Here is a 12,345-nt window from a genome sequence, read left to right as displayed (position 1 = left end):
GAGATTTTGTGGACATGAGAAGGACACCCGCATGGTTTGTTGCCTCCCGGGTGCCAGGGTCCGGGATGTCTCTGACCGGGTGCACGACATCCTGATACGAAAGGGAAAGCAACCAGAAGTCATGATACATTTTGGGACCAACGACATAAGCAGGAAGAGGGATGAGGTCCTGAAGTGTGAGTTTCGGGAATTAGGCAGAAGGCTGAAGAACAGATGAACTTTGTGATCAGGGCTGGTTGGTGTGAAAGCAGCATGAATTTTGTCCACAACCTTTATTGTGTTGATCTGATATGAGTAAATTATGCATCACTGTCCTTCCTTGTGTGACTCACAAAATAACGATTTGCACTTTCTACAGAGGTTTTGCATGCCCATGACTGAAGTGCTGAACATGTGGTTAATATGGGGAGAAATGTCACTGAAATTGTCAGCTATATGGAAGTGCTTTCGTAAAGCTCTTGTAGGATTACTTCAGAAAAGTTGATTTATTTGTGTTTTTTTTTGCTGTTGCACACAGTTGCGATCTTTGAATGCTTAAAGTTGTGATCGTGTACAGATTGCAGATGAGCATCTGGAAGATCATGCCATCATTCAGTTCAGTGAGACATTGACGCTGACCCAGCCCACCTAGACCAGGCCCATCAATAGTGTCCGGCGCGATGGCTGTTACTGACGTTGTGGCTCATTTGTTAATGATGTTACTTCTGTTAGGTACGTTTCTGAAAGCAGGAATCGAATTAGCTTGTTCAGTCTTGTTGCTTTAACCTCCTGGATGCAATAATTGAGATGGAGTCTGTGTGTGAGTGAGGGACCCAGGAGGGTACAGCCGAGATATTAATGGGGCGGAGGTGGTGGTGGAGGTGAACTGACGGGGTGAGTGAACTTGGAGGACTGATCATTGCTGATCTGAATGGACCATGAAACAAGACCAAAGCTCGGAATATCCCCTGATCATTGCGGTGAAGGTTTGGGAGCACAGTAGGTATGTGAGTGGGAAAATGAATCCCAGATCCAAAATGGCAAGAGAGGACAATGATTTCAATACTCGAGATCACAATCGGATCTTCGTACCTTTCCTGCATGTTTCTGTGTCAGTGACTGAACAGCTCTCTGAAATGTTACCGCATGACTATCAGTTGTGTCAAAACTACAGAAATGCAATGCGATCACCACATCGTATTCCGGGTCAGCTGAGGGGTGGGTGTTTCAGGATGTCAGGAATACCTAATAATATCCACATCCCCTTGAATACATAGAAATTTTCCGTAATATTCCTCAGATGCCGCCCGGCAGGTAAAATGGATCACATTCCCGTTGCTCGGGCAAGTTTCTAAACTGTGGACACACCCGTCTGATCATCTCATTCAGCGCCATCTGTAACTTTCTTTCCTGGATTGTTTCAGGTCGAGTCGCCTTCGTCTCTGGGACAAACGTGCGAGGAGTCACGGGACAGTCGATCACACTGCCGTGCCGCTATTCTGTCCGAAAATATGTAAAAAGTGAGATGTGCTGGGGCCGGGGACAGTGTGGTGTTATGAACTGTGGAGATGAACTGATTAGAACAAATGGAGACAGAGTAACTTCTGTAACATCCCAGAGATATAAACTTGGTGGTAGAATTGCGGCAGGAGATGTGTCGCTCACTATAAATGATCTACAGAGATAAGGTAGCGGCTGGTATTGCTGCCGTGTGGAGATTCCGGGACCGTTTAATAATCTGAAAACGAATTTGAATCTCCGGGTTTTGGACGGTAAGCAGCTCAATATTACATGATTCTGTGTCAGAAATGGCGGCATAGTGGTGTAGCCGCTATTCTGTCGGAACATATGTAAAAAGTGAGATGTGCTGGGGTTTGGGGACAGTGTCCTTTTAGCGCCTGTGGCCACGGGTTGATTAGAACAAATGGAGACAGAGTAACTTCTGTAACATCCCAGAGATATAAACTTGGTGGTAGAATTGCGGCAGGAGATGTGTCGCTCACTATAAATGATCTACAGAGATAAGGTAGCGGCTGGTATTGCTGCCGTGTGGAGATTCCGGGACCGTTTAATAATCTGAAAACGAATTTGAATCTCCGGGTTTTGGACGGTAAGCAGCTCAATATTACATGATTCTGTGTCAGAAATGGCGGCATAGTGGTGTAGCCGCTATTCTGTCGGAACATATGTAAAAAGTGAGATGTGCTGGGGTTTGGGGACAGTGTCCTTTTAGCGCCTGTGGCCACGGGTTGATTAGAACAAATGGAGACAGAGTAACTTCTGTAACATCCCAGAGATATAAACTTGGTGGTAGAATTGCGGCAGGAGATGTGTCGCTCACTATAAATGATCTACAGAGAGAAGATAGCGGCTGGTATTGCTGCCGTGTGCGGATTCCGGGACGACATAATGATTTGAAAACTAATTTGAATCTCCTGGTTTTGGACGATAAGCAGCTCAATATTACATGATTCTGTGTCAGAAATGGCGGCTCAGCGGTGTAGCGGCTAGGTAATTGCCCCACATCTCCTGAGATGCAGGTTCGATCCCGCGCTCCTGTGCGGAAACCATATGTCCTTCCTTGCTTCCTCCGGGTGCTCTGAGATCGCAAGAACAGGTTAGTAGATTAATAGGTCAGCATAAACTGTCGCTAGTGTAAATTAACGGCAGGACAATGGCGGGAGCCAAGTTTCTGGGGAGATATGGGGGATGTATCCGATGGGAATCTTGGGCAGTTGATATGGTCTCGATGGGCTGAACGGCCCTCTTTTGCCCCTGAGAACATAAGAAATACCACAATGAATACTGATTTATTGTTCACTGTTGTATATCCACTAGAATGGATAATGTGCAGGATGACAACGGCAGGACAGTACAATGTGATATGGACAAAGAGTGCATTGTCTGAGATTCTGTGGAGAGAAATGTTTTGTGTGTTGCTCAGATATACAACACAAAACAATGGGCTTAGGGTGTCAATAACAGTGTAAATGCTGCTGTCATAGGAGCATAACAAACCGAAGCAGCAGTTGTCCATCGAGCAATCCTGGCTGCTCCACCATTCATTCAGAATGTGGTTGATCTTCTTTCTACCTCAGCGCTATTTTCCGCCACTGTCCTGTATCCCTTGACTCCATGTCCAGACATCTATCAATCTGTGTTTTGAACAAATACAAAGAATGTGCATCTACAGCCTAATGGATCATGATCACAGAAAGATCTTCTTATGCTGAGCTTTACAAGATACTAATCAGGCTGTACTGAGATTATTGGCTACAGTTTTGGGCCCCTTATCTCAGAAAGGATGTGTTGTCATTGGAGAGATTCCAGAGCAGGTTCACAGCGATGATTATGAGATTCAAGGGTTTAACATGTGAGGAGAATTTGGCAGCTTTGGGCCTGTACTCACTGGAATTTAGAAAAATGTGGGAAGAAATCATTGAAAGCTACAGAATGTTGAAAGGACTAGATAAGGTGGATGTGGAGCGGATGTCTCCTCTGATGGGAGCACAGCCTCAAGATTCAGGGTGACCCTTTACAACAGAGTTATGGAGGAATTTTTTTTAGCCAGACAGTAGAAGATCTGTGTAATGCTGTGCCACAGACTTCAGTGGAGGCCAAGTCCGCGCCTATATTTAAGGTGGAAGTTGATCACTTCCTGATCAGTCAGGGCATCACAGGATACGGCGAGTAGACAGGTGTATGGGGTTAAGTGGGATCCTTGATCAGCCGTGATAGAATGGTGAAGCAGACTCAATGGGCTGAATGGCCTCATTCTGCTCCCATGTCTGATGGTTTTATGGTATGAACTGTTCTGATGAAAGGTCTTGGCCCAGAAAAAAAACAGTACTCTTATCTATGGAAACTGCCTGGCCTGCTGAGTTCTTCCAGCAATTTGTGTGTGTTGCTTGGATTTCCATCATCAGCAGATTTTCTCTTGTATCTCATGTAAGTTCTAGCTGGCCTGTCTCAAGTTCTAGTTTTCTCGGCCAGGAAAAACACCTTCCTTGCATTTCTTCTGCCAAGTTCTTGAAGGTTTCTGTATGTTTTGTTGAAGTTGGAGAGAGTACAATCCCAATCTACTCAATATCTTCTCATTTAGAAACCCTACCAGTCCTAAATCGTTATTGCACTCTGTCTATGGCAATTATATACTTGCTTAGGTAAGATGTCAAAATGGTCCACTATATTCTTGGGTGCTTTTGCCAAGACATTCTACAAGTACAACACGACTTGTTCATTGCTGTATTCAGATTCCCTTGTAAATGCTAATCTACCATTTGCACCTACATCAAACCTTGGTCTCTATAAACGTTAACATTGCCTTATCACTCTCCATTTAATAACTAATTCACTTTTCTATTCATTGTACTAGAATGGATAAGCTTTAATTTTTTTTACATTGTATTCCATTTGTCATTTTCTTGCCCTGTCACTGAGCTTGTTTATATAACCTTAACATGAGGAAATCTGCAGATGCTGGAAATTCAAGCAACACACACAAAAGATGTTGGTGAACGCAGCAGGCCAGGCAGCATTTTTTGTGTGTGTTGCTTATATAACCTTGCAACCTCTTCACATCCTGCTTTGTGCACCCAATCCCTCTTGTTCTTACAGTATTGGAAAATTCAAAATATATAACTTGTTCCCTCATATATTTCATTGCATCTCAGTCCTGAATGATGATGCCTTACTTTGAGATGATGATTCCTACAGGCAAAGTATCTCTTACACCTGCCCTTTGAAGCCCTCTCAGAATTTTATACATTTCAATCAGCTCTCCCCCTATTCATCTAAGCTATGTTGTGTGCTGAACATCTGTGTAAAGACCAATATCTGTTTACCTGGAATCAATGAATGAACATTTATTTCTTCTGATCAAGTCTTTTTTATCTGCCTATTGGCTTACTAAGCTTTCAGTGACATGTACACAGACACCCAGATTCCTTGAATATCCAAGCACTCAACATATAACAAAAATCTGTTTTTCTGATGTTCCTACTGAAGTGGATCATGTCACATTTCTCCACATGATATTCTATTTGTCATCTCCTTGTCTATTTAGCCAGTCTTCTCTTTTCCGCTGATTTCTCCTTGCATTCTCTGTAAATCTCACACAGTTAATTAGCTATTATTAAATCTTGGAAATGTTACCCTTGAGCTAAGTCTTTGATATATGTTATGAAGAGAAGAGGGTCCAACCCTATGACTATGGAATTCTACCACTTGCAGTTTCACAACCCAAGCTTATTCCGTCTCTGTTTACTCTGTTAAACAATGCAAATATCTGAATTAACCCCAATCCAATGTGTTCTAATCAAGTCTAACTGTGGCAGTTTAAAGATCTTCCAATGGTCTAAATGCTTACTATCCACCAGTTCTCCCTAATCTTTTCTACAAGTTGTATAAGCTTGAAGTGAATGAAATTGCATGACAAGCATTGAAAAACATAAAAATAAATTTAATGTTTATTCTGCGACACAGACAAGCACACAGCTCTGTTAAGCACAAGTAAGTGTTTCATTACACACAATGGAAATGATGTTGCTTACTCTGATATCAATGTGTTGATACTTAGATACTCTGATACTCAGATCTCTGATATCAATGTGTTTTGTTTGGATAAACTGCACTGCTGATTATAAAAGTTAACAGGTATGCCTTGAAATTGATTTTAATTGAAATGTTTATGTTTAGAGCCTTAAGATTTGGTGAAGATATTTGCATAAGGCAGGCTGGGAATGTTTGCCGTTAAAGTGAAAATAAGACTTGCATTTAATAGAGTGCTTTTAGCACTGAGCAGCCATTGGGGTACCTGTCACAGACAGTGACGTGGTGATGATCAGATGTAGATCCTGATTGTAGATTTATTCAGTTGATTACCAGTTGTTTAGGAATTGAGTTAATTTCTTGTTCTTAAAGATAATCAAAGTCAAGAAAATACAGAAAGACATAATATGACAATAATAATGATATTGTGTCTGTTCATAGAATTTGCAACAAGGTAAACAAATCAGTGACATAGATAGAAGTAATCCTGATTTCATTACCTTGTGGAAACATGTCCACAATGTTTAATGAAGAAGCTCAGTGATACTTCAAGAACTTGGTGTCATCTGGGGGGCATTGGTGGTGGACCCAAATGCAAGACACAGATACTGAAGTACTAGGAACAGGACTCGGTGTGTCAAGAAAGCAAGGGAAGTGGGAAGAAAGGGCGCTGGACATTGACACAGGCCCTGGATGAGACTAGGATGCAGGGCCTGGGCTAGGACATGGACAAGAAACACGGAACCCGGACAAGGAACTAGGATCTAGAATCCTGGACTGGGGACACGGGACTCCAGAACTAGAGCCTGGACAAGGACTCAGAACCTGGGTCTTGGTTGGGACTAGGAACCTCAGAGCCTTGGGCTTGGAACTCAGGAATATGGAACACAGAACCGGGATCCCTCCTTGGGAAAAGGACCAAGGGCCGGGGCTCGTACACAACACACAGAGCCAGGATCCCCTCCTTGGGAAAAGGAGCAAGGGTCAGGGCTCTTTCTGTACACAATACACTGAGCACAGAGACAGTTCTCCACTCAGGGTAGTGGCAAATGGCCGGACCTACGTAGCGAAGGCGCGGAAACAGAGACAGTTCTCACCTTAAGGAAGCGGCAAATGGACGGACCTACCTAGCGAAGGCGAGGACACAAAGAGGCTATTCCAAACAATGACAGACTGTTCCTTATCTTGACACAGCAAGGCCCCGGTCTTGCTCTGGCGGTTGAACCTGACGGCATTACAGGCGAGGGTTCAGGTGAAAGGGGAAGGGAAGGGAACAATCCAGCAAACAGTCTCTGATTTGCGGAGGGATTTATGTGCCAGACTGAAATGAAAATCAGATGCCTGAATTAAAGCACCCAACAGAACAAGGGAGAAAACAGGAAAACCTGGAAAAGGATCTATGGACCGGGCCGCGAACTGGAATGTAAACTTCATGGACCGGACCATGACAGTATCCACCCCTCCATGGGAGCCTCCTGGTGACCCAAAAGGCTTCACCAGACGATGGACTACACGGGTGGTTGGGGGAGGGCGGACAACAGGAGGGAAGCCAGAATGGCGAGAGTAAAACAACAGTGTCCGTGTCACTTGGTCCATGCTTGACAGGACTGTTCTGTCATCCAGGGGGCGTTGGTGGCGGACCCAAATGCAAGACACAGACACTGAAGTACTAGGAGCAGGACTTGGTGTGTCAAGAAAACAAGGGAAGTGGGGAAGAAAGGACACTGGACATTGACGCAGGCCCTGGATGAGACTAGGATGCAGGGCCTGGGCTAGGACGTGGACAAGAAACATGGAACCCGGACAAGGAATTAGGAAAAATGAACCTGGACTAGGAACCCAGGACTCCGGAACTAGAGCCTGGACAAGGACCCAGAACCTGGGCCTTGGTTGGGACTAGGAACCCTGGATCTTGGAGTTGGAACTCAGGAACCTCGGAGCCTTGGGCTTAAAACTCAGGAACCTCGGAGCCTTGGGCTTGAAACTCAGGAACCTAAGAGCCTTGGGCTTGGAACTCAGGAACCTCAGAGCCTTGGGCGTGGAACTCAGGAACCTCGGAGCCTTGGGCTTGAAACTCAGGAACCCAGGAGCTTTGGGCTTGGAACTCAGGAACCTCGGAGCCTTGGACTTGGATCATGGAGCACAGAGCCAAGACCCCTCCTTGGGAGCAGGATGTAGGGCCGGGACTCGTACACAGTACACAGAGCCAGGGCCCCCTCCTTGGGAATAGGACCAAGGGCCGGGGCGCTTTCTATGCACAAAACACTGAACACAAAGAGACAGTTCTTCACTCAGGGTAGCAGCAAGTGGCCGGGCCTACCCAGCGGAGGTCAGGACACAAAGAGACAATTCCCAACACAAGGTAGTGGCAAACGGCCGGACCTACCTAGCGAAGGCGAGGACCCAAAGAGACAATTCCAAACAATGACAGACTGTTCCTTATTTTGACACAGCAAGGCCCTGGTCTTGCTCTGGCGGTTGAACCTGACAGCATAACAGGCAAGGATGCAGGCGAGGTTGCAGGTGAGGCATCAGGTGAAGGTTGTAGGCAAAGGCTTCAGAAGGAAGGGGAAGGGAAGGGAACAGTCCAGCAAACAATCCCTGGTTTGCAGAGGTATTTATGTGTCAGACCGAAATGAGAATCAGATGCCTCAATTAAAGCACCCAACAGAACAAGAGAGAAAACAGGAAAACCCAGAACAAGGATCGATGGACCGGGCCGTGAACCGGAATGCAGACTTCACAGACTAGTCTACGACACTTGGCAGATGGAACCCAATGAAGACATATGGGAGATCATCATTTTAGTGCTGATAATGTAAAAGTAATTTTACTTAAATGCTAAGTGATTGGATGGTGCTGAACATTAGAAACAAGGTGTGATGATACTCACATCTCTTCAAGAGACTCTCCAGGTGCAAATAATAAGTTACCATTTATTATTATAGAACATAGAATAATACAGCACAGTACAGGCCTTTTGGCCCACAATGTTGTGCCGACCCTCAAACCCTGCCTCCCATATAAGCACCCACCTTAAATTCCTCCATATACCTGTCCAGTAGTCTCTTAAACTTCACTAGTGTATCTGCCTCCACCACTGACTCAGGCAGTGCATTCCATGCACCAACCACTCTCTGAGTAAAAAACCTTCCTCTAATATCCCCCTTGAACTTCCCACCCCTTACCTTAAAGCCATGTCCTCTTGTATTGAGCAGTGGTGCCCTGGGGAAGGGGTGCTGGCTATCCACTCTATCTATTCCTCTTATTATCTTGTACACGTCTATCATGTCTCCTCTCATCCTCCTTCTCTCCAAAGAGTAAAGCCCTAGCTCTCTTAATCTCTGATCATAATGCATACTTTCTAAACCAGGCAGCATTCCTGGTAAATCTCCTCTGTACCCTTTCCAATGCTTCCACATCCTTCCTACAGTGAGGTGACCAGAACTGGACACAGTACTCCAAGTGTGGCCTAACCAGAGTTTTAAACATTAGAAGCTTTAAACATAGGAGTCACAGAGTCATACTGTAGTTGTACAGAGTCTTGGCAAGACTGCACTGGGCAGGTAGTGGAGAGTTCTGGTTTCTTAACAATGAAAGGACATACCTGCCAAAAAGAGAGAACAATTAATAACTGGAGTCACAGACAGCTATTCACGTCACTCTTCCCCCAGCCTTCAATGTAGTGAATGCTCAATATATTTGGAGAGTTCAAGATAAAGTCATTGTTTGAACACATTGGTGGTCCATTTGGTCAGAATATATCTGAACAGCCCTTTGCATCACCCAGTGTTCAGACATTTACTCTCATCTGGAAATTGCTCACTTATCATTGTTTCTCATAAATTGGAGGCACAGTAATCTGAGACAGAATGAATATATATCTGCAGCCTGGATCTGGGGCATTGAGCTTCTTTTTCTTGGTATCACTTTGACCCTTCTGTAAATCATCATCCCAATACCTCCATCCTTTAGTGTTATGTTCAATTCTTTCTGCCAGATTTTTTTTTACCTTTAATGATTGAATATAAATAATTATCAGTCCCTACATTACATTTAATTACAGTTGTTCTGCATGAAAAATAACTGAATAGCCTGGAAAGGGCAAATCAGTCTCGTTCTGTTGTTTCTGTTCATCTCTTTCTGGCCATTATCATGGTTCATTTTCCCTGCCTACCCTTTCTCACACTCCTTGCTTCCGATCACTTCCTCATCTCCCACTGCCTCCCCAACTCCTTGATATTTCTTCTTCATATCAGTCCCTCCCAATTACTGGGGTCTGATCTTCATCTCAGCTTTACCTATGAGCTGCTTGGGAAGTGCACCAGACATCTGAAGTAGTCATCCCTAGTACCAGGTCTGACCACAGCACCAGTATCACTCCCAGTGTCAGTGCTTATTACAGCATGATTGAATAATTTGCAGTTTGCAGTTCAGAGACTCTTGAGTCACCATTAAGCCTCTTCACAGTCGGACAGAGAGTGAAAGTACCTTCACTCCTCACCAACAAATAGTCATAGTCATAGTCATACTTCATTGATCCCGAGGGAAATTGATTTTTGTTACAGTTGCCCCAACCAAGAATAGAGTATAAATATAGCAATATAAAACCATAAATAATTAAATAGTAATATGTAAATTATGCCAGGAAATAAGTCCAGGACCAGCCTATTGGCTCAGGGTGTCTGACCCTCCAAGGGAGGAGTTGTAAAGTTTGATGGCCACAGGCAGGAATGACTTCCTATGACGCTCTGTATTGCATCTCAGTGGAATGAAATGACCTTGACTCCAGTCTTGAACTGGGTTGACAGACCAAATTTAGACTACCAGTGCAGAACAGGCTTGTGTTTCAACAGAAAATGGTTTCAACAGAATCTGGGTCTCTTGATCTCTCACTCACTCTCTACTTCACCCTCCGTTCCGTTCAGGTACGAAGCATTGAAACGTGACACGAAATGACAGGACTCAACCAGACCAGCGACCCAGCAGTTCGAACAGCCAGTTGGATACTTGGCAATTTGCCCATTCGTGTTACTGATGGACATTTCAGACACGAATTTCTGTCGATGTCGCGTCACATCTGTGATCGGAAGAACTAATTTATCTCAAAACCGGGAACTGAAAGCAACATTGAAGGAAATCCGTGCACGTTTAGACTTTGATGGAAACACCGGGGAGGAGCCGAGTGTTTGGTAACATTTGCCTCATTTCTCCGCTTCTGTGGAAGGAACACTTGTCCACGATAAGCCGGAAGCAACAGTTTAACTCGCAGCCGCAGCATCTGCTGCAGCGACACGGAGAGCGGCCGCCACAGTGTCCGGAGCGATGGCTGTTACTGGCGTTGTGGCTCATTTGTTAATAATGTTACTTCTGTTCGGTACGTTTCTGAAAGCAGGAATTGAATTATTTTGTTCAATCTTGTTGTTTTAACTTCTTGGACGCAGTAGTTGAGACGGAGACTGTGTTTGAGTGAGGGACCCGGGAGGGATACAGCCGAGACCCTGAGTGATGCCCGGCGCTGCCGGTTTTTGTTGATCAATGGCCGGGGGGGGGCGCGGGGTGAACTGACGGGGTGAGTAAACTTGCAGGACTGATCAGTGCTGATCTGAATGGACCATGAAACAAGACCAAAGCTCGGAATATCCCCGATCATTGCGGTGAAGGCTTGGGAGCACAGTGGGTATGTGAGTGGGAAAATGAATCACAGATCCAAAATGGCAAGAGGGGAGAATGATTTCAATCCGCGAAATCACAATCGGATCTTCGTCCCTCCCTGCTTATTTCTGTGTTAGTGACAGAACAGCTCTCTGAAATGATACCGCAGGACCATCGGTTTTGTCAAAACTACAGAAATGCTGGTCGATCACCACATCCTACTCCGGGTCAGCTGAGGGATTGGTGTTTCAGAATGTCGGGAATACCTAATAGTATCCACATCCCTTTGAATTTTCGTAATATTCTTCAGATGCCGCCCGGCAGGTAAAATGGATCACATTGCCGTTGCTCGGGCAGGTTTCTAAACTGTGGGCTCACCCGTCTGATCATCTCATTCAGCGCCATCTGTAACTTTCTTTCCCTGGTTTGTTTCAGGTCGAGTCGCCTTCGTCTCTGGGACAAACGTGCGAGGAGTCACGGGAGAGTCGATCACACTGCCGTGCCGCTATTCTGTCCGAAAATATGTCAAAAGTGCGATGTGCTGGGGTAGGGGACAGTGTGATGTTATGAACTGTGGAGATGAACTGATCAGAACAAGTGGAGACAGAGTAACTTCCGTAACATCCCAGAAATATAGTCTTGGTGGTAGAATTGCGGCAGGAGATGTGTCGCTCACTATAAATGATCTAGAGAGATAAGGTAGCGGCTGGTATTGCTGCCGTGTGGAGATTCCGGGACCGTTTAATAATCTGAAAACGAATTTGAATCTCCGGGTTTTGGATGGTAAGCAGCTCAATATTACATGATTCTGTGTCAGAAATGGCGGCATAGTGGTGTAGCCGCTATTCTGTCGGAACATATGTAAAAAGTGAGATGTGCTGGGGTTTGGGGACAGTGTCCTTTTAGCGCCTGTGGCCACGGGTTGATTAGAACAAATGGAGACAGAGTAACTTCTGTAACATCCCAGAGATATAAATTTGGTGGTAGAATTGCGGCAGGAGATGTGTCGCTCACTATAAATGATCTACAGAGAGAAGATAGCGGCTGGTATTGCTGCCGTGTGCAGATTCCGGGACCGTTTAATGATCTGAAAACGAATTTGAATCTCTGGGTTTTGGACGGTAAGGATTTCAATTATTACATGATTCTGTGTCAGAAATG

The 12,345-nt window shown here is 44.9% G+C and overlaps 1 protein-coding gene across 1 annotated transcript in view; it reads left to right on the top strand.

Moving 5' to 3' along the window:
- Window positions 1–7,759, top strand: part of LOC140200957 (uncharacterized) — a 47,634-nt gene extending 39,875 nt beyond the window's left edge. The window contains exon 5 of the mRNA XM_072264601.1: window positions 7,430–7,759. Within this exon, the coding sequence (XP_072120702.1) occupies window positions 7,430–7,759 (330 nt within the window). The remainder of the gene's footprint in view (window positions 1–7,429) is intronic.
- Window positions 7,760–12,345: the final 4,586 nt, after the last annotated feature.

This window comes from Mobula birostris, chromosome 7 (genome assembly GCF_030028105.1).
Source record: "Mobula birostris isolate sMobBir1 chromosome 7, sMobBir1.hap1, whole genome shotgun sequence".
NCBI lineage: Eukaryota > Metazoa > Chordata > Chondrichthyes > Myliobatiformes > Myliobatidae > Mobula > Mobula birostris.
This window is presented reverse-complemented; position numbering and strand designations above follow the sequence as displayed.